This window comes from Theobroma cacao, chromosome 5 (genome assembly GCF_053813885.1).
Source record: "Theobroma cacao isolate CCN51 chromosome 5, ASM5381388v1, whole genome shotgun sequence".
Classification (NCBI taxonomy): Eukaryota; Viridiplantae; Streptophyta; class Magnoliopsida; order Malvales; family Malvaceae; genus Theobroma; species Theobroma cacao.
Window position 1 is genome coordinate 2,292,454 of NC_142643.1, and position 23,212 is coordinate 2,315,665.

The following is a 23,212-nucleotide window of genomic DNA, read 5'->3' on the forward strand; positions in this document are numbered from 1 at the left end:
GATAGTTTGGTCAATTTCGTTTATCAGAAAAAATTGAGCAGCAACAATAATCAGCAATCCCTGATCTAGAGCTAGAGCTGTGCCATTGATGAGCTATTGCTAGGTAATAATCAGAGCAACCAATTTAATGAAATATTAGATATTTAGTAGAAGCTGGACCACTTGTTAGGGGTCAATTCAAATTGAATCCAGGATTTTACGTAGATGGAAGTAGCTCCTGTAGGGTCAGGCAGATTGTACAAATTTGAGTGCAGGGTCAGGCCGAAACATTTATAGGGCTCAGCCATTTCTCATTGAGTTAACAAGTCTCTAATTTTTGGCTACTAATCAGCTTCCAATGTCAAACCTAAAATACCAAAAAGTTAAGATTTTATTTTATTCTCGACCACAGTGGGAGTCGAACCCACGACCTTTTGATCCGAAGTCAAACGCGCTAATCCACTGCGCTATGCGGTCGGATGAATGCCTCTCCTCTATGGTTTACCATGCTCAACCTAATCCTTTTTTTCTTCGGAGTCAGAAATCTCAGGGTTATAGAATGGCGAGCTGTGTTTAATATTAACCACTTTTAAATTTATAACGAGGAACCTTTTTTCACTTTTTTGAATTGAACATTTGAACTTATGGCTCTGTCAATTTAATACCTAAAATAAAAAAGAAATACAATCTTTTTTTTCAATTGGAAATTTGGAATTTTGATCTCTATTTCATTGTAATGTTTCATACTAAAAATTTATGAATCTGGATGGGTGAGCAAATGAGTGGATTAGGTGGTTTGGTTCACCATACTTAAAGATCAAATAGATCAAATATTTTTAAAAAATCGATCAAAATTGATCAAACATAAAGAAAAACCAAACCGACCAAATATAAAATTGATTTGGTTAGTTTGATTTGGACCAATGGATCACAATTTTACCACTTTTTTTTTTATAAATTATAATATTAAAACTTATAAACTTCATTCATAATTATAAAATATACAAAATATGTATAAATTAAATATATATATATATATAATATTACTTTATTATATATATGAAACAAATGATACAACTTATATGTTATAAAAATTAAGATAATAATTAAGAAGGTTATTAAGTGTAATCATATAAATAATATTTATTATAAGTTATAGTAATACTTACGTATAAATTAAATATATATAATATTTATATAATTATTTTTATATTTATAACATTTTATATTACGAAACATTACTCAAGTGTAATAATTATAACATATTAATATTTAAGATATTTACTATCATATATTACAATATTAACATATAAGTTATATCATTTAAAATTTATAACTTGTAATTTCATATTAATACATATTTATAAATAAATAAATAAATATATATAATTAAAATTAAATTGTTATAATTATGATTTGTATATGTACATAAAATAAACAAAGATATTTTAAGTATATTATTAATTAAGTTTACTATCAATTTTTCTTAATATATATATATAATTAATTTGGTTTTTTGGTCTAAAAATTTTAAAACCAAGAACCGACTAAAAAATCAATTGAATCAAACATTTTGAACCAATTAATCCAATGAATTAATTAGATTAAACCGTTTTACTAAAATCACATTTAGTTTAAATAGGTAAATAGTCTGGTTTTGTTTTGTTTACCCCTACATAGATGACTATGTGGAGAAATCATCACCAAATATCATTCAATTAACAATGGGAATTCAAACCCATGATCTTCAAATCAACGACACATGGGAATGGGATACCCAAAGTTTCAACGGTACAGTTTTCAATAACCGTGGTCCTGTTTGCAAGTATATAATTCAACAGTACTTGGAAGCATCAACTCGTTAGCTCCTAAGTGTAAACACATCAAAGTAATTCCTTCTTCTAGTCTTCATAGTCATTCTGGGGACGAAAGAATATGAAACTTGTGTAAGAAATACTCACCCCTTGAAACTCTTCTTTCCTCTTAGTTCTGCGCCATGATTGTCACAACGTACTTTGTTTTCTTGCTATGGGCAGCTGCTATTTTGGAACTCATTTGTCAAATCAATTTTCATTTCTAAATTGGCCTAAATTGACAAATAGGGCAGCAGATGCCATAATTTTTTTTCACAGAGAAACTAGTACTATAAGATGATGTCACGAGATCATTATTATCTTCTTAAAAGATTAATTAATTTAATAAAATGTACAACATCCGTATTTAAAAATCTCTCAAAATATCTCTATCTATTCGATATGAGATTGAAATAATTTGCGAACTTGACAAAATGTTCAACCTCCATGCTTATAAAAATCTCAAAATCTTCCTACTTGCTCGACATGATATTTGAAATGTCTTACTTCATCTGAAGTGCTTGACATGATACTAATACGGTGATCCAAAGTTTTCCGGATTTTAACTTGTTCATGTTTAAAATTATGATCAATAGTGTATCATGAATATTCAATATTAACACATATTATATAAAAATCAAAGTAGGTATATTAAGAACCTGGAAAATTGAAATTTATATTCATTAAAGAATTAGGTGTTAAAAGGACGGGGAGGATTATATCTGCTTTGGACCAAGGGGAAAAATTATATGGATGCAAAGATATATAGATCTCGATATTTCAAAGCAAGTTGGCAGCTTGTAGAAGGAAATAATGGTTTAAAGACACCTAACAACAGTTGAACACTATATTGTGAAACCCTTTGTCTACAAAAGGGTTTCAAGTCCACTCATATTTATTCTTACGTTGCTGCTGGCGCTGCTGCCATGGACGTGATCAGTTGCATGTCAGCCGTGCAAGTAGGAAGTTGTCATTAAAGCTTTCCTTCAGATTCTTGCACCATAGCATATATATGTGAATCCAGTTATATCTAACCTATAAGCCTGAGATCTCATGTAGCATAAATTCATGGCACCCCACTGGCTGAGCTCTCTGTATCAGGTCAATGCACTGCACCCTTCAGCATAGCTCATTAACTTAATACGTGACATCTAGAGGCTACAGCAAGATATATATTTGTAGAGTTTCTATTAGCTTTAAACAGGTACATTTTATTGATCTAAACTTCATGTCGGACCAAAGAATTGTCAGTTTCTCTTGGAATGATCGTGCATGAACCGTACGTCCGCTATCACTATCAGTGGGGGAGCCTTGACGATATACTCAGTTATGCAAGTAGAAATTAAGTTCGAATTACGTGTACGGATTCGAAGAGATTGTTCGTTTTACGCAACTTTTCATTAGCTGGAAATAACCCAAATGGGACTGAAAGCATATATTCGTCGCCTTATACCATTTTTTCTCTATGCTTTTTCTTTGAGGACAGATCATACACGTACGGCCTCTGCCTTGTAGTCATAATCTATCGGACAAAGGTTTAGACGTAATTTTCAAAGGAAACTTAATCAGGAATTAACTTTGTATTGACGGATATTCATTTTTGAATTATAATTATAAATTTGAAAACGACTAATTAAATTCATGAATGACTTTTATATGATAATAATTCTGATTAAATTCATGAACACCAAACAACTGTGTGGTTTTCCAAACTCAAAACGTCACTAATTGTTTGGTCGCTGAACGCAACAGGTTAGGTTTGTTCAAGTTGTTAGCAAATGCGGTGTGTGGTGACGAATGCCAAGGGCAAAATTTTCATGACAAGGACATGTAATTTTATTTTATTTTATTTTTCCACTTTGTCATGATTTGTAATGTGATTGCTGATTGCTTTGTGGTGCCGGAGCCTCAGACAATGATAGGTGGTATATTTGACGGGCAAAACTTTAGGAGAATTGCACTATTTAGTATAAATGTTTTGGTTGACCAAAACTATTTTTTATTTTAATATATGTGTCTTGATTAATTAAAAGGGCAACTTGATTAAAACCTTAATTACCCAAAATTTTTTAATTTATAAAATTTTTTGTAGATCTTAAAATTTGATTGATAGGATATAGTGTATGGTGTACAATAATTAAGAAGGCATGGAAATTGATCATTAAATTGAAATCTTAGTCAAAATTTTCAAAATCCTCTCCCACTTGATTAGAAGATCAGACCAATCTTACTAGTTTCCATCTTATAATAATAATAATAATAACGTTAAAAATCAAATGAGAAATGAAGCATCTAGTGGAATGGAAAATGTGGGTTTGAAATTGCAAACTTACAAGTCATTCAACAAAAATTTGTTCAATTGTTCATCAGTCTCATTGCTTACGCAATTCAAATTCCTTTAAGAGTCTTCTTCTGTTTTTTTAAATTAATGACGTAACTGTTCAAGAATTAAATGGGATGCCCTTTGACCGCCGGAAATTAAAGATTACCTGCCTAGGCCTAGGCACCTCGGAATGGTCATGGTGCCCCAGCTGTAAGCTTGCAGCAAGACAGGTTGGACCTGGTAAAATTATTTCAGACCATACCACAAATTAAAGCCGTCACGAAAGACCCCGTGAACCGGTATAGAAATTCAAAGGCTAATGAAAATTTCGTAGCCCAAAGAATCGATGCATGATAGTCTAGATTGGTCTTTCGCAAGTCTAGAGGCCGCACACCACTACAATTGTTGCCACGTCCTGTTAAATAAGGCGTAATATTAAAAAAAAATTAACTATTTAAATTTTTTTATATTTTTTATTTTATTTAATTAAATTTTTATAATTTTATTTTAAATTAAATAAACTTTAATCATTAATGATCGATTTAATCAAAATATTAGACATTGACATAACATGTTTATATATCATAATTAATGATAATTTGATATATTGATATATCATAATTGATGATGACGTGACATGTTAATTTAACATAATAATATAATTATATGATATTTTTTACTTTCATATCAACACTATGCTAAGTGATATATAAAAATAAAATGACAAATAATATTTTAATTAATGATAATTAATCTATTATTAGTTATAAGAGTTTATTTGATCTAAAATAAAAATATAAGTGTTTTATTGAATATAATAAAAATATCAAAATTTATTTGAATTTTTTTTAAATAATTTAAGAATTTATTTGAGTATTATGCTTAAAATTTAAAAACTTTATTATTAATTATATCATTTCAATATCGCTAAAGAGCAGATCCAATTTAAGTGACGCTAAGAGCAAATGATGGTTAAGCTAATTGCCTATATACTTTCATCACCTAATGAAATTATTTGAGGTGAAATTTCTGAGAAATTTGAATGCATAAATGTGATTTCTTTTGGGACAAAATTAAGAAACAAATTGATACACCTTTTTAGATTGATCCCAACGATGTTTAAGGCTTTTAAAGTCGAAAGGGGTAGTGATTTAAGGTTATTACCACTTGAGATTGTTTAGTTTTTCTGCAGGTCCATGCACGTTTCGTTATTTATGATGGCATTGGGAACAAATCATCTATTGCATTGATGATCTTTGTACCCTATCATGCAGAGGCGGAGGAAGGAGGGCTAGTAGGGAGGGGCACCCGTTCCCTCAAAGTTTTAAAATTTTATAATTTATTTTTATTGTTTTAAAAATTTTATAATTCTATTTTTATTTTTTTGAAAAAAATTATAATTAATCTTTATAAATATTATATTATTTTTAATTTTTTATATGATATAAAATCTTGATTTCGTCACTAGTTATCGTGTATGTCTCTTATTCATGCTACAATTCATCATTTTCCTCTGTTCGAAAGCTCAGGGAAACATTATTGATCGTACATATCCTGTTGAATGAAAAAATAAAACACCCCATGCCGCACTCAACCTTGAGCCTTGTTCCCACTAAAACTGAAGAACAAAAGTTGATGAGCGAAAGAAATATGTAAACCAAGAGTGTTATTATTTGTCAATACATGTGCAATAAATGTGTGAAGCAATGTAACAATCCGATCAGACTTCCATTCAAATGACTTATCAGATATAGACTTTTTACACCGCATGGAAGTTGTGGGCATATATATAAATATTGTGGTCACGGTGCCAACCTTTCTGGCAGCCACTTTAACTATGGGTTAATTCAGTTATGTTCTAGTTTAGGGGCATAAGAAGCGAAATTTGTCCCCATTACAACCTTGAAATGGGTTCATTGCAATGCTATGATCTGTTCAAAGAAAAGTAAAAGAGCATGGGAGAGGAATCAAAAGCTGTGGGTATAAATAATGTTGAGAAGTTTCCCATTTCTGATATGTTTTCGTTTGTATTTTTGTTAGACGTTAGAAGCAAAAGAGCTATTTTGTTTGTTATGGAAGATTGACCGAGAAAACACGTAAAAAACATATGAAAGAAGAAGATTTCAATAACAATGAGAGCCACGAATAGGATTAATGACTTGGTAATTCTTGAATATATAAATTCAAATTAGTACAAAATGTTAGATTTTTCTATAAAATCAAAGTATGAACTTATATTATTTGTTTTTTGTATTTTATCAAAATCAGATGAAGTAAATTTGGTCTTATCTAATAACGTATAAATCTGTGTAGCAAACTATCTTATAATAAGTAGCATTAAGTATTCATTATATAATTTTAATACTAGGTCCCTTCTCTTATCTACGCAAAATCATTAAAATTCTCTCACCCAATAAAGAGTTAATAGATCAAGGAATAAGATTTTATGTATTCAAATTTAAAAGCTAATTTGATCAATATTATTTTCGTTGTTAAATCATGTATCAAGAATCAGATATATGTTTTTGCATTTTGAATTTCAGTTATGGCATATCTAATTATACATCGAGTTCAACACACATAAAACTTATTTATTCGTGTAGTGATACAGAGAATTGAACCATGTTTTTGACTGAATTTATAGGGTGATAGAATTTCAAAAAAGTGCACTTGGGGATATATGCTTATCAAGAACTTTTCTTGCCTAACATAATCAAGAAAAAGAAATAATAAATAGGGAGTACATATTGCATGGGTAATGTAGGTTTGACGAAAATTTTGTTTAATGTTGCTGGGATTTTTCTTCAATTTGGCACAATTTGTCCAACTTAGTTGGTATATTATAATTCAGCAAGTGTTATTTTTTTTTTCCAGAGGCTGTTAATATTTGACGTGGTTGCAACATAATGGCACCGTAGGTGTGATAATTTGTAATAAGAGAATAATTAAAAAAGTCAAGGCTATAAGTCAAATATTGTTTGTGGGTAAAGTCTAAATCAATATTCTTTGCATGTAGAATGAAGTCGAAACGTTGATCAAATGCAAATTGCAGCATTCGCGGTTATCCAACTTGTTTAAAGCTAAATTTGACCACTTATCAAAAAAAAAGAAAAAGAAAAATGAAAAGCTAATTAAATTTGACATTAAGATTAGGGTTGTAAACCTATGATTTGGATCCTGGTCATGATACCGAAATAGTTAATATTTTCAACTTGTTTTAAATGAAATTTGGTTGAACTTTTAAATTTTCTTATCTACAAATTTGACATATTATACAATGCAATGCTTTTATTGTTTTTTTTTAAATGCTTTTGTTTGATTAAAATTAAGTCATTAACAATATATGTTTCCCGAATTCAAATTCATTTTGACATTTATTTTTGTTACTTTATTTTAAATTTTTTTTAAAATTTAAAGTTTACAAAACAAAAATAAAGAGTAATAAGTGCATGAAAAATTCTTTATTTTTGTTAAAATTTTCACAAAATTTAAGAAAAAATTGATCTTAATGTATTTTATAATAAATTTTAATTTTTTTATAAAATTTTCATAAGTTTTAATGTCAAAAAATAAAAAATATATAATATATATGTTTGAAAACATATAAAAAGTAAGGCTTAAGAATTGCATAAAGAGTGGTTAAAGGGTAATATATATGATTGCGTATCTATATGTCTCAAATCTTACACATATAACAATAAAAAGGCATAATGTTCAAATAAGCCCCTAACCTATTCAAGAATATTCAAATAAGTCATTATTCTTTTATTGTATTCAATTAAGTCTCTATATTTTTATTTTAAATCAAATAAGTCATTATAACTAATAATTAATTAATTGTTATTAGTAAAAATACTATTTGTTATTTTATATCCACATGACATTGATATGACATTGATGTGGAGAATGAAAAATATTATATGATCATGTTATCATATCAAATTAACATATCATGTCGTTATCAATTATGATACGTTAGTATGCTAAATTATAATCAATTATAATATGTTAATATATCATGTTAGCGTCACACGACATAGAATAATAAATGACATTTTGACTAAGTTAATTATTAATTATAAAAATTTATTTAATTCAAAATAAAAGTATAAATGTTTAATTGAACATAATAAAAATATAAAAACTTATTTAATTTTTTTTAATAATTTAAGATTTTTTGTATGTTATACCTGATAAAAAATTAAAAACTAAGAAGTGATTACCATCATCTTGACTTCGTCATTATTTAAGAATTTTAGATATTTAATAAATAAAAAATATAATTTTAAGACATAAAAAAGGAAAGATGAACACACAAACTATAAACAAGGACGAAAAGAGTAATTAATAGTTAGAGTACTTAATTAAATCATGATTTGCCTACAAATTTTTTTTTTCGGTACTCAAGACGTAAAATATATATGTTTCAAACGTATAAAAAGTAAAACTTAAGAATATTAGATACTTAATAAATAAAAATATAAAACTTTAAGACATCTAAAAAAAAGATGAACGGGACCGCAAGAGTAATTAATTAATGCTTGTAGTTCTTAATTAACTCGTGATTTGCATGTAAAATATATATATATATATATATATATATATATTTTTTTTTTTTTTTCCGTTACTCAGAATGTATACACCTTTTCCGTCAGAGTATAAGTTCTTTCTCAATCACATGGTGTACTTACGTAATGTTAATAATTTTATTCATTGATCGCGACAACCGTGTATCAAATATCTTTGCGAATATTTTTTATATTATTACATATGAATGCAAATTATTCAAATTGTAAGACTCGGAGTATAAAGAAAATTGAAAACGAAATGAGAAAGGTGGGAAAACGGCTTAATACTTTTCTTAAACATGCTTTCTTGTTCCGGACGCTTTGTGGCTTTATGTTTCCAAGGAAATTGTTTGAAAAGTTTAATATAAAAAAATTATCAACCCTTATTTTGAACATATTTGCTTTATTTCCAAGTAATTATCAAATAAAATTTCTATATCGAAACTTATAAAAAACTAGATCAATTTGAACACGTGGAAATTCATGATATATCTGCTTACGTGATTTTATTAAGAGGTCTTCCTTCAACAATGTGAGGAGGCATTCGAGTCACGGGTCAAGAAGAATAGGACACAGGCACCACAACAATTTAATGGAATTAAATTGTATTTTTTCAACAATAGAATAAGTTGTCAACTTGTATAACTAATTACTTGCTCCACCAAGTGATTAAAATGATTAATAATAAATTACTATTTTAAATTTATACGAAATTTCTTCTTTTAATTACTTTTATATTTTTATTTTTTGTTTATATTTGATATATTGTGTGTATATATTATTAGTGAAATAAATGTTGTTAAATTTAAAGTTAAGAACTCTTATAATAATTATTTATAATTTTAAAAATATTTATTTTTAATGATTTTTTAATTTTTATAAATAAATACTGTAAATTATATGATGTGTTGAATATAAATAGTTTATTTTTAAGCTTGATTTTTCATTTAGCAGACTTTATATTTTTCTTTCTTTTTAAAATAATATTTTCTTTGGATGGTTTTCTGGGAATGTCATGGACATGGGCTACAAGGAGACACGTGTACCCTGTACAGGGTCGCTGTCTGACTCAAAAAGTCAAAAGTCTAACCCCACGTTCTTCCCTCCCAAGCAACGGCGACATTGATCCAACGTCTATATATTTCCCACCAAATGTCCCATTGCACTTAAAACTTGGCCAAGTAAGAAGGAAGCCTAAAGCTAAGCTCAAAATTCCAATTCTCTTCCTATTCATCTGCCGCCAACAAAAACCAAACAAAAATAGCTTCAAAACACTTACCTCTTCACCATCTCAGAAAATGCCGAGAAAAGGAATGAGGAGCCTTTGCTTCAGCTCCAGGACGCCGTCGTTTGCCCTGTCTCGCCAATCCATGTCACCTTCAACAACCTCGCTGTCCAGCACTCCTCGCCGTAGAATCTCCGAATCCATGATCGAGCAAACCATCGACGACGCGGCTACCATCATCATGAAATGGGATGCTGATGCGTCAGCTTACGCTAAAGTGACCTCTCTTTTCTACGAGAGCAAGAAGGAAGCCATGCAGTTTATAAGATCCGTTAACGAGCTGCAAAAAATCATGCATTTGTTAGTTTCTGAAGATTCCGGTTCGGAAAAGCTCGTTCTAGCTCAAAATTTGATGCAAATCGCAATGAAGAGGCTTCAGAAAGAGTTTTACCAGATTTTATCGATGAATCGGGCTCACTTGGATCCAGAATCGGTTTCCACCAGATCATCAAGGACCTCCGCCAGGTCAAGCTTGTCTGATTATGATGATGAAGGTTCAACGGAAGATGAAATTCGCGCGGCGGGGGATTCCATCTCTGAAGTAGAAGAAGTTTCTTCCATGGCTATGTCCGATCTGAAATCGATAGCGGATTGCATGATCGCTTCCGGTTACGCTAAAGAGTGCATACATATTTATAAAATCATTCGGAAATCAATTATCGATGAAGGAATTTATAAGCTCGGAATCGAAAAAATGAGCTCGTCGCAGATTAATAAAATGGACTGGGATGTACTGGATTTGAAAATCCAGAACTGGTTAGAAGCCGTGAAGGTTTCCATAAGGACCCTTTTCACTGGTGAAAGAATCCTCTGCGATCACGTGTTTGCTATGTCCGATTCCATCAGAGAATCCTGCTTCACCGAGATTTCAAAAGATGGCGCCATGCTTCTGTTTGGATTCCCTGAACTCGCCGCCAAGACCAAAAGGTCGCCGCAGGAGAAAATGTTCCGTGTACTCGATATGTACACGGCTATGTCAGAGAACTGGCAAGAGATCGAAACGATCTTTTCTTTTGAATCGACTTCAGCCGTCAGATCACAAGCACTTAACTCACTGGTTCGACTCAGTGAGTCAGTGCGGTCATTGTTGACAGATTTTGAGTCCACAATCCAAAAGGACTCGTCCAAAGTGATGATTCCAGGCGGTGGTCTGCATTCTCTTACGATCTACTCGATGAATTATCTCACTCTCCTCGCTGATTACAGCAACGTCCTCACCGACATTATCTCAGACTGGCCACCGCCTGCGAAATCATCGTTACCAAAATCCTACTTCGACAGTCCGTATTCCGACGACACTCCGGTGCCGGCGATCTCCGTCCACATTGCGTGGGTAATCCTCGTCCTACTCTGCAAGCTCGACGGGAAAGCAAAGCATTACAAAGACGTCTCGCTATCTTACCTATTTTTAGCGAACAACCTCCAACACTTAATTTCCAGAGTCCGTACATCGAATCTGCAGTATTTACTCGGGGAGGAATGGATCACGAAACACGAAGCTAAGGTGAGACAGTTCGCAGCAAATTACGAGCGGTTAGCTTGGGGCCACGTGTTCGCTTCATTGCCAGAGAATCCAACGTCTTCGATGTCACCGGGGGCAGCTAAAGAATGTTTCAGGAAATTTAATTCAAGCTTTGATGATGTGTACTGGAAACAGAGTTCTTGCCTCGTACCCGACTCGAAATTGCGAGACGAGATTAAGCTTTCCATTGCTAGAAAACTCGTCCCAGTATACCGGGAGTTTTACGATACGCAAAAATCAACGTTTGGAGATGAAAGAACCGCAAGATTATTTGTCAGATTTTCCCCTGAAGATTTAGGGAATCACTTGTCGGATTTGTTCTTTGGGACAGTTAATTCCGGGAGTTCATCTACGTCTTCTTCGACGTCGTCTCATCGGCGACGAATGCGGTGACCGTTGAGAGTGTAAAGTTTTTTTTTGTTGTTTATGTTTATTAATTTTATGGCGATGTATTGTGATCGTAAAAAAGAATCGGCGATCATTTGAGGTTGTTATCCAACTATCTTAAGTTTTAGCGGTTCTTTTATGTGTTATTTACATGACTGCCATCCACATCTGTTTATTCTGTATATCACTATAACTGGAGATTCATTCCTCTTCCTGCCTGATTTTGCTGAAAGAGAAATGATTTTATGTACAACTTGAGTATATAATTTCGTACACACATATATATATATATATATAAATAAAACCAATAAGCCACTATCAATTTCCTTTCTTACATATAAACTTTAAGTATATTTTATAATTAAAAACATAAATCCGCAATAAATGGTATTAGCATTTAAAAATGTGAGTCTGTGATACCGTTTTTCTTTACCTTTCATATAAATATTAAATTTAAAAATTTTATTCGAATTAGATTTTTTATTTTTATTTTTTAAAAATATTCAATTCTTTAAATAAAAAAAATAAATATACCAAATATTGAATCAAACTACTAGGGTCATCGCGTGACTCCAAACTTGTCTCCAATATGAAAAGAGTGGAACGAGATGCGACAAAATGTTGCATCAAAATTGAAAACACAAACATTTCAGCTAAGCAGAAATTGGGAGTCAAATAAAATCTGCTATTGAAGTACGAAAACCACAAAAAAAAACAAACAAAGAAGAAGATTCGAATCGAGAAAAACACTTTGTACTATTCGATACCGTAGAGAAATTTCTCGATATTACAATATCGATACGCATACCTTTCAAACGAGATATGATCTGACAGGCATTGCATGCGGAACAACACATTTCCAAGAGATACGACCGACCTTTTTGACACTTGTACCTTTTGTAACCTTTCAGAATGCCGGGTAGCAAACACCACAGGTTTTTTCTATACTAGTCTGAGTTCTGGGGATTCTTCAGTTTCAACCCCAATTTTTCTTCCTCTTTGACTTTTATAACCCAACCGTGGCAGCTTCCCGTTACAACTTCCAGAACTCATTGATTGGTCCTGCTATCATAATTGCATTTGCATGAAAGGAACAGGAATACCAGTAAAACTGTGCCAAGAAAGCTTAACCAGGTATGGAAATGATGACGATACATCATATGGTCGGCGGCCAACAACTGGCAGATCATGTCCCCTTGAGAGAATGCAATAAAGACCTGAATTGACAACATAGTGTTGTATTAAACTTTATTACGGTTGTGTCCTATGCTTGTAAGATATGGATCATGGATTATATTTATTCAATGCAACTACATGTACAGGTGCAGAATCTTTTAAGGTGATTGCAGCAGCAATTAGCTACTAGGCCGCTTCAGTTGGTCGAGGGACACACTGCCATCCTGTACAGTGCTGAACAACATGTTTAAGGGTATCTGTTGGAGCTTCCACTGTCCATGTAGGGTAGTATTCACTTGGATGAAACAAGTTGGACCTAGCATTCTCAGTCAACAGGCCTGCTTGGGTTCCAGCTGTAAACAAATCCCCTTCGGACCTTATGCAGCCACTGCAAGCCTCTTCTTTGTCAGTAGCCTGCATAACCAATCCATTGACCAATATTTTCTATTAATTAAGCGCCAATAGCTACATGACAACATGTATTAAATCACAAAAAATTTAGCATTTTCAGAAAATATAAGATATAAACGATCCTGTGTCTTAAAATATGCTTTCTTGATAATCAAATCTTGCATCAGCCCTACCAATTAGAAACTAAATAATACACTGCAACAATCATAGAGCTGGCTTAAACTTATGTTGTTATTCTGAAAAGGGATCCTACAGACACCTCATCATTCCTCTGCTTGTTGTAACTACTATTTGCTGATAGATCCTGGTTTCTCTCACAAACGAATATACCAGTTCAAGCAATAATAAAATTGGCAATATGGTATCTTACCCACTTCTTTTCTGCCTCTAAAATTTAGTGCACACCATTAGTTATGACGTGGAGTCTTGTTCTCATAAGCCAGAGGCCCTTTTTAATTACTTTCAAGACCTCATGGAGAATTCATGTCTTTCTAGGAGATAATGTCATAGACATTCTAGACAGTTAAGATATAAATTTGACAATTTGAAAAACAATTGATAATATACGGAAGAGAGTTCATCGCTTCTCAACCTAAGGGAATGGCTAGCATGGATTCCACAGTAGGACTTGAGGGAACATTAAGAGAGGTAAATCTGTTTCTTCTTCAAGAGCCATACAATGGAGATTAGATAGCAAGAGATCCTTCCTAACTGAATAGTATTTTGCTCAATACAAAATAAAGCAAAAAGGTTTCTGCATTATCAAGTAAACTTCAAATACTTATTCGGAAGCAAATCAAGAAGAGTTACCTTTTCGGTAAGATACTTGAAGGCCACCTTCTTCTGCCCTGCTTCATATATATTGCACTGAGAGTATATCTGATGTCAAGTAGAACATAAAACTGTTATTCTCTTTCTCCAAGTAGAACACATAACAGGTTGAAATGATGAAACCTTCAATGAAATTTAAGCAAAAACACAATTTAAAATAGTAGGAGAATCATCACCTGTGATTCCACACTGGCACAAACAGCATAAATGCCCCAGTGTCTAGTGTAATTATTGTACAAATGTACCTTCCCAAATCTAACACGGGGATGTCGTTGCCGAGTCCCATCAAAAAAGCAATGGTGAATGGTCACCCGGATACATCTATCACCGACATGAGAGGGGTCTGCTCCAATGAGTATCGTCTTGTCATGCTGTGAAAAGTGACACCTGAAAACCCAGTTAATGATATCAATTAGTGCAAGTTTTAACCTTCTCAAACAGTGGTTACTTTCCTGACAATGATAAACCATACCTAGATACAGTAATATCTGTGCTTTCTCGGGTGATATCAATCAATCCATCATCATAATCACGAAGGCTGCAACGGTCTATCCATATGTGCTTGGAGTTAGGTTTTATTTGAATCCCATCAACATCCGGTCCTCTACCACCTTCAAACTCCAAATTGCATATTATAACATGTTCACATTCCTTCAGCCTTAAACCCTTTCCGGTGAGTTTTATCCTTTGGCCACGTCCATCAATGGTCTTATAAGATGACACACTCAAGTAAGATGAAAGATGAATGGTTCCTGAAACTTCAAAGACAATCCAAAGGGGTTCTTTTCTACGGCAACCATCACGCAATGATCCGGGCCCATCATCTACAATTGCATATAAAAAATATGTTTAATTTCACATAAGTAACTAAATGGTCCATACTCCACAGTCAATTTCATTTTCTCAACACAAGAGATCTCGAAGGCCAATATACAACTCTTATGAATTCAAAACTTGTTACCTAACCAACAAAAGAAGCTTCCCTAATCAAGTTCAACGTAAATCGACTAAAATTCCAAGCCCTCTGTCTAAAGTCTAAACTTTCTCCCAAAACACTCATAAAAAGGGAAAACCCATGTTTAATCTGAAATTCGAACAATCTAGCTAAATATTCAAAACTTGTTACCTAACCAACAAAAGAAGCTTCCCTAATCAAGTTCAACTTAAATCGACTCAAATTCAGAGCCCTCTGTCTAAAGTCTTAACTTTCTCCCAAAACACTCATAAAAGAGGAAAACCCATAGTTAGTCTGAAATTTGAACCATGTAGCTAAATGAGGCTTCAATTTAACTTTAAGACCATAGTTCATACGAATGGAAATCTAAGCACAATCCGCCCAACAAACCTTCAATAGTTCCCCAAGGAACCAAAAAGGATATACTTTTCCTTCTTGACTAAAGAAAAGCACTCAAACTAAACAACGACATAGTAAAAGAAAAACATTTTTTTTAACAGTGCAATTAAAATCAAATGTAAAATAGAAAGGCGAGTAACTCTACCTGATAAAGTAGTGACATGGTAGAGAGGGCCATGGAGGCCACCAATGGCGAAGCGACCAAAGCCCTCAGCTTGGCCGGCAAGGGCTCGAAGACTAGAATCGACATTCGTATAAGGCAAAGACAGAGCCATCTGGGGTTGGGTCGTGGGGCTTGGAACTTGGGGCTGCGGAGGCGGACCGTATTTATAATAAGGCGGGACAGGCGTTGGGTAAGAGCCAGAGTGCTCGCGGTAGTTACGGTTCTTGCGGTGGCCGTGAGCGTTCCCCATTGATAATGGCAACAGGGACGTTAGAAAAATTAATTGCCTTGCAACGTAAAAGAGCTTGTTAGAGGTCTAGTCTCTTGGTCGATTGCTTAGAAACAGTATTTGCCGACAAAATTTTGGGGGGGTTACCTTCTTCCAATTAAAGCGTTAGCAGATGGTATGGGAGCATCGAATTTAACAGCGTGGGAAAGGATTTGGCATTTTGCCTTTACACTTTTTTCGCAGGTTTTGTCTTTGATCAAGTCAAGTGATGGATAGAGCAGTGCTAATGGGCCGTGATGTCCATATATTTTGATCCAAAAATGTGATTTACCCAAAGTTTCATGAATGGAAATAAAATACTAGTAAAATATTTGTTAGTAGTTTTTGAATTGATTAATTAGATTAAAATAAGGTTAATTATTTAATTAAGATTAATTTAATGTAATTTAAACACAAAGATGAAATAGTATGAAGAATAAACAAGGTTTTAAGTGGTAGTTATAAGTTAGTTACCTCAGACCAAATGGCATCTGTCTGTGTTGTCTGAATGGGTTATTGGGTTTATCCATTTTCCATATCTTACGGTAAAATCACAACGAGACACGATATGGACATAGCAAAAAAGGGCAAACCAACGACACTACAAAAAAAGCAAAAAGGAAGCAGCTGAGTTCGCAAACCTCCGGTGGCCCCGGTGGTCGACCTGGTTGGCCCGGCGGCTCCTGTCTTCCTTCATTTCCTCTTCTTCTCCACTCTTTGCTTTAGATTATTTCCTTTCTCATTTTACCATAATTTCTCCATCAACGATCAATGGAAATCATGGAGAAGATGCTTTCATAGTGTTCTCTTTTGCATCTCTTGATGGGGTCTGGTAAAGAAGAAGGTACATTCTCTTTTTTTTTTTTTTTTGCTATTGTTGAGGATCTTTTTGGTTTTTTGAGAAATCCCAGATGAATGAAGTGGAGAGAAAACCAAAAAAAAAATGAAAATTGATACCATTCACCTTCATGCAATGTAAAGGTTGACATGACATTGCATTTACACATAGAAGGGAAAAAGATGAAACGTGGATACATTTTGAGCAATGAAACACAGCATAGGATCTAGGATTTGATCTATAACGATTGCTTTTAATAGGGTATATTTTAGAATTTATGGATTTTTTGTTTTTCAACATGAATGATACCTGCAAAGAATGCGAGAAGGATCTGGAGAAGGGACTTTCTCCGCCTCATTGGCCTGCGCAGTTGGTGGAAACAATACCTCGTCCTTCTCCAACGACGCCAAGGCCTGCTCTGGTTCTATCAAATTCAGGGAAGGCCCTGATGGCATCAAATTCAGGGAAGGCTTTAGTGGTATCCAATTCAGGAAAGGCCCTGGTGGTGTCCAATTCTGGCAAGTTTCTTGCAGGTTCTAATTCCGGAAAGCGATTTGATAAAAAGAAGTACGTGAAACAAGTCACCGGCCGCCACAATGACACTGAGCTACACCTGGCCGCACAGCGTGGTGATGTTGGAGCAGTCAGGCAGATTTTGGCTGAAATTGATGCTCAGATGATGGGGACACTTAGTGGAGCAGAATTTGATGCTGAGGTGAGATGTTTATTAAACAATGCATCCATTTGGATGTCTTATTCTGACAATCTTGAAGGCATACTTTTTTTACTATAGGTTAAAAGGTTCAAGGTTAATGAGGAATTTGATGATGAGATGAGCTGTTTATAAAACAGTGACTCAGCACATACTTTTACTCTTATTGTAATCTTAAATGCATATTATCAACATGGTTTCAAATTTCATGTATACTGTTGTGAAAATCCTGAATGTGATGCCAAGTGAGATTTAAATTTAAGTATATATTGGCAAATGTCTGTTGCATTCTCGTTCTGATCTTGACTACATGTCTCCTTCTTTTTCTTTTTTTTTAACAAGGTGGCAGAAATAAGGTTAGCAGTTGTCAATGAGGTGAATCAATTAGGAGAGACAGCAATGTTCACTGCAGCTGAGAAGGGGCATTTGGATGTGGTTATGGAGCTGTTGCAGTATACAACTAAGGAGGGCATTTCATTGAAGAATCGATCAGGATTTGATCCATTGCATATTGCAGCCAACCAAGGTCATGAAGGTATTAGGACTAGCCTTTTCTCTTATGGTATAGTGAAGGTTGAAATTGAATATAAGTTATTTAGTTTGAAATGCTTGTACACAATCCTGAAGTTCATGAATCATCAGTCATATATCTTCATGTTAAGAAACATGTTACTGCTTTTGTGTTGAAAGGTAATATTTGAGGCATGGCCTAGATGAGTTGTTCCATCAGTCTAATTGTCTGGAAAAAAGAAAAAAGGGGGTGGGGGTTGAGAAGAGCTTTGAAGGGTAACAGGTTAATTGCAGAGATTTACTTTCTTCACTTGTATGCAGAGCACCTTCATTGGTTGCTGGATAAACAAGAAATTTGCTTGTTTATACTGCAAAAAAATTGGCATTATCTAACAAAGTATGTCATAAAGCTATTTTAACATGGAGATTTTCATTACTTCTGAGATTAACACTTAGTATTCTCATGCTACTAAAACTTTTAATGGATGAAGATCAAAGTCACGTGCTGATACATGACAAATTGACAATAGCTACTTCTGAAATCGATGTTTTAGCAAAGGGTCAAAGTATGTACAGGTATGAAAATCTTAATAACTGCCATTTGCTGAATTGTGAAAGAATCAAAATCATTATTCTGAATGTCTTTTTCTTTTCCTGCGTCAAGATTCGTAGTGCCATTTTCAAGGCATTCAAACTTTGCAAGGAAAGTAAAATAGGAAACAACATAACCAATCTGTTTGTCATAGTGTCCAATTTAAACATCGAATAGGACATAACTCTCCAAAGTGTTTATATCACTGTATCTTTCAACTGCATGCAGTGCATGGTTTTGTTATTCCAAGGCTGTTGATGAATTAATCTCTTGTCACTAGTTGCATGTTTTCAGGTTTCTTTCATTTATGTTCTTTTGCATAACTGCAGTTTGTCTCAGTTCAATAACTACCTTTATGCAGCCATTGTCCGGGTGCTATTGGACCATGATCCAGGACTTAGTAAAACAGTTGGCCAAGCAAATGCAACCCCTCTTGTATCTGCAGCTACAAAAGGACATACAGCTGTAGTTAATGAATTGCTCTCCAAAGATCCTAGCTTGCTAGAGATATCAAAATCAAATGGAAAAAATCCATTACACTTTGCTGCCAGGCAAGGGCATGTCGATATTGTTAAAGCATTGCTTGACAAGGATCCACAGTTGGCAAGAAGGACCGATAAGAAAGCACAGACAGCATTGCATATGGCAGTCAAAGGAGTTAGCTGTGAGGTGGTGAGGTTGCTTCTTCAGGCAGATTCAGCCATTGTCATGCTTCCAGACAAGTTTGGTAATACGGCATTACATGTGGCTACTAGGAAAAAACGGGCAGAGGTATTGATTAGTATTATACATATATACATATTACACAATGGTTTGCCTCTTCAGCGTTATGAGTAGCTGTCAGAGTTGCAATTTGGCTGCAATGGCCTAAGTTGTCTTTTTTTCCTGTTACTAACTGAAGATAAAAACTGGTATCTAAAATATTGTTTCAAGTGGCATGGTTTAATGTATGTTTAAGGCAGTAGTTCTTCAGTATCTCATATGGGGTCTGTGGTTTTCAGTTCTGTCTGCTGATATCAGGGCCTTTATTTTCTTTCTGTTGCTCCCATTCTTTCCCTCCATTTTTCTTCCCATATTTTGTATCCTCAATTTCTCACTTCATATGCATTATATTTCCATTTCTTTAAGTTTATTGTGTTGAACATGGTCAAATGATTAGAATCTAAGCAGCATAAATAAATGGCAACCCTGGAAAGAGTTAGTAGAAGGCATTGACGAAGTTGTTTCTTGCAGATAGTGAACGAACTTTTACACCTCCCTGACACTAGTGTAAATGCGCTTACAAGAGACCATAAAACAGCTCTTGACATAGCTGAAGGGCTTCCACTCTCAGAGGAAATTGCTGAAATAAAGGACTGTTTGTCTCGTTATGGTGCTGTCAGGGCAAATGAGCTAAACCAACCGCGAGATGAGCTCCGGAAAACTGTGACAGAGATCAAGAAAGATGTGCATACCCAGCTTGAACAAACCCGCAAAACAAACAGAAATGTGAATGGCATTGCTGTGGAGCTGCGTAAACTTCATCGGGCAGGTATTTACAATGCCACCAATTCAGTCACAGTGGTAGCAGTGCTTTTTGCAACAGTTGCATTTGCAGCTATTTTCACAGTTCCTGGGGGTGATAATGACAGCGGAATGGCAGTTGCCGTCAGCAGAGCATCATTTAAGATCTTCTTCATCTTTAATGCCCTTGCACTCTTCATTTCACTTGCCGTTGTGGTGGTACAAATCACAATTGTAAGAGGAGAGATGAAATCAGAGAGAAGGGTTGTGGAAATAATCAATAAGTTGATGTGGTTGGCTTCTGTCTTCACTAGTATTTCATTCATGTCTTCGTCATATATAGTGGTTGGTCGACATAACAAGTGGGCTGCAAATTTTGTTACCGTTATAGGAGGAGTGATAATGGCAGGAGTTCTTGGTACCATGACTTATTTTGTTGTCAAAAACAAAAGGATTCGAAAAGTAAAAAAGAAAGAGAAAAATTCAAGGAATGCAACACACTCATTGCGTTTATCAGATTCTGATTCCGAAGTGAACCCAATCTATGCTATTTAATGTTTAGACTACTTGGAACTGGCATATGATGCCACCTATAACTTGTAACTCAAGGAAATGACTGAAGCAGAAAAGGGGGCAGTTTTGTGTTGTAAGAAGCTTTATTCTGTAAATACAAGATCTTGGGATCAAAGTACAGCTGGCGAGTGTTCACAGAAGCAATGGATTCTTCTCTCTTATTAATCTTTTTTAGCATGATTTTGAGGATGAACATAAGATACTGGTCCAGACACCTTAAACTTTACAGGAACCAGATGAATACCACATGCTTATTTTGTTGTGGTATATAAATCCTGGAGATTGTAATATATTTAGGTTGCACAACAGGCACCCGCTATTCAAAAATGGAAATAGATAGTGGTCCGTTCATTGGTAGAACAGAACATGTGACCAGTTGCTTTTGTTTGCACATGTGAATGTGTCTGGTAAGCAGATGAAACCTGCAACTAAACATATAATAATGCAGCCTCGGCTCTTTGTTCCTTTTCTTTAATCATGCTGTAAAGACGTTGCATACATTATTTACTGTCGAACCAGATGGTTAGACATAGATTTTTTACTGTAAAGTGCAGACATTTTTGGTATGTGTCATCTGATTGTTGTGATTTTTTTTAGCTTCCAATGACATAATCCAGGCCAAATGTGTTCATTGAAAAAGGACAACGCAGAAAAGGTACTCTCTTATCATTCATTCTTTCCTCTAGTTACTTTTCTTTTTACTTCAAAAATTATCTGAATCCTATGTCAACCTATCATGTAACACCAATCTCAGGAGCTTCTTACTTTGTTGCAACTGTTGGCATGCAGGACTAGTTTCCATCAAAAACCATAGTGAAGATCTAATAACTAATGGTGGAAATGCTACATTCAAGGCAATACCCTGGTTAATAAAGTTTGCTGGTAATTGCATGAATGATTTGAGACTGCCATTTAGGCTGATGGAGAGGGATTGTTGGGAAATGTGAGCCAGATACACCTACCCTCACCGTGTAGCCCTGCCCACCAATGGGCCAAAAAAGATGGCCGCACAATGAACACTAAAGAGGACGGTTGAAATGGTGCCCCAAGTCAAAAACAAAAACAGCTCATGAAGAGACAAGATATTGCTGATACACGGGATTGGCATTAGTTAAGCAATCCACATCCTGAAAGAGATTGCCATTTTATCATCTTTCGTTCCCCTTTTAGTGCTCTTTTGCAAACACTGCCCCATTATAAACATGCTCATGCTCTCAGTGAGAGTCATTTAATTTGCTTCATTTACTTTATTGTGCAACTTGCCTAGTGGTCCCGAACCACGGTGATGGAGCCAATCTCACATGGGAAAAAAGATGTAAAAGCTAAGCACAAAGTCTCCCATTGATGTTCACCCCTGGCTTTCTAGTGGGAATTTGGGGAACAATGAATAGCTCTAACATGAACTTTCTGTTAAATTAGAAGTTGGTTCACACCATTTTTTCTCCCTCGTCATTAATAAAGCTCACCTTAATGCTAACGGAAACCGTGTCAATGCTTTTTTTCCATATGACTGATGCTATGATCTTGCCTCGAAAAACCCATTTATTTACTCCTCCTTTTTAGGCTTTAATGATGTAATTCGACATAGTGGAAGACTGGAAGTGGGTACTGGTTGTCTCTTCTTGATACTACGTTTTTGTACAATAATTAAATGGGGTCATGGGTCCCTGAAATTTTATCTTGCACTTTCCTTGTTAACTTTCTTGACATCCAAACAATTTGGACGCTAGAAATAAAACTGACAATACATCAGGAAACGCGGTGCAAGAAACAGGTTGATCTAAAGCATTAAGCATCGTATGAAATCGAAAACGAAAAAAAAAAAAAAAAAACCTTAGATAAATCAATCGTAAAGGCCAACCAAAGGTGTCTCTCTCTCTTTTTTTTTTGTTAGTTTTGTCCCACGTCTGACTTTCGGTGCTCGGCCCCAACGCGGGCCACCAAGTCCGAACACGTAGTGCGTGTCAGAGTCTGGCCGTGGTACCCCCAAAGAGGCCCGAGTACACTCCCGCGGGCCCACCCTTTTTTCTTTTGTTCAATTTATGTGGCGGCCTTGACTTGTGGTTTTCATTTGCCTTTATGGTCAACCGCGGGCATTCTTTTCGGTACTCTGTAATTCAAGGCTGAGTCAGGGGACATATGATTTTGACTTTTATACCCTTTTTTTTCCTTTTTTTTTCATTAATATAAATAAATAAATAAAAGTCTCAAATCCTGATTCCATTATTATTGGTTTGATTCTAAAATCATCACCCACCGTCCATTTCTTGTTAAGAATAAAATCTCTTTTATTTTCTTCTTCTTTTTTTTTCATTCAGCTAACTAAAATAGTAATTTTTTCTTGATTTGCCACTTACTCTTTTC

The 23,212-nt window shown here is 34.3% G+C and overlaps 2 protein-coding genes, 1 non-coding gene and 1 pseudogene across 3 annotated transcripts; 2 read left to right on the forward strand and 2 right to left on the reverse strand.

The window, feature by feature from the left end:
- Window positions 1-382: 382 nt before the first annotated feature.
- Window positions 383-456, reverse strand: TRNAR-UCG (transfer RNA arginine (anticodon UCG)). The gene has a single exon. It is a non-coding gene; the product is annotated as a tRNA-Arg (tRNA).
- A 9,426-nt stretch (window positions 457-9,882) lies between these two features.
- On the forward strand, window positions 9,883-12,050 carry LOC18597836 (exocyst complex component EXO70H1 pseudogene; annotated as a pseudogene).
- A 565-nt stretch (window positions 12,051-12,615) lies between these two features.
- Window positions 12,616-16,347, reverse strand: LOC18597629 (putative pectate lyase 4). Its single transcript, XM_018122289.2, has 5 exons — window positions 15,835-16,347; window positions 14,808-15,159; window positions 14,512-14,722; window positions 14,315-14,383; window positions 12,616-13,507 (listed from the first exon to the last, which is right to left on the reverse strand). The coding sequence occupies exons 1-5, from the start codon at window positions 16,100-16,102 to the stop codon at window positions 13,280-13,282; spliced, it is 1,128 nt and encodes a 375-aa protein (XP_017977778.2). The 5' UTR covers window positions 16,103-16,347; the 3' UTR covers window positions 12,616-13,279.
- Window positions 16,348-16,669: 322 nt separating this feature from the next.
- Window positions 16,670-21,389, forward strand: LOC18597837 (Ankyrin repeat family protein). Its single transcript, XM_007027073.3, has 5 exons — window positions 16,670-16,964; window positions 17,276-17,673; window positions 18,013-18,205; window positions 19,134-19,543; window positions 20,006-21,389. Exons 1-5 carry the CDS (start codon window positions 16,943-16,945, stop codon window positions 20,828-20,830), a joined length of 1,848 nt encoding a protein of 615 aa, XP_007027135.2. The 5' UTR covers window positions 16,670-16,942; the 3' UTR covers window positions 20,831-21,389.
- Window positions 21,390-23,212: the final 1,823 nt, after the last annotated feature.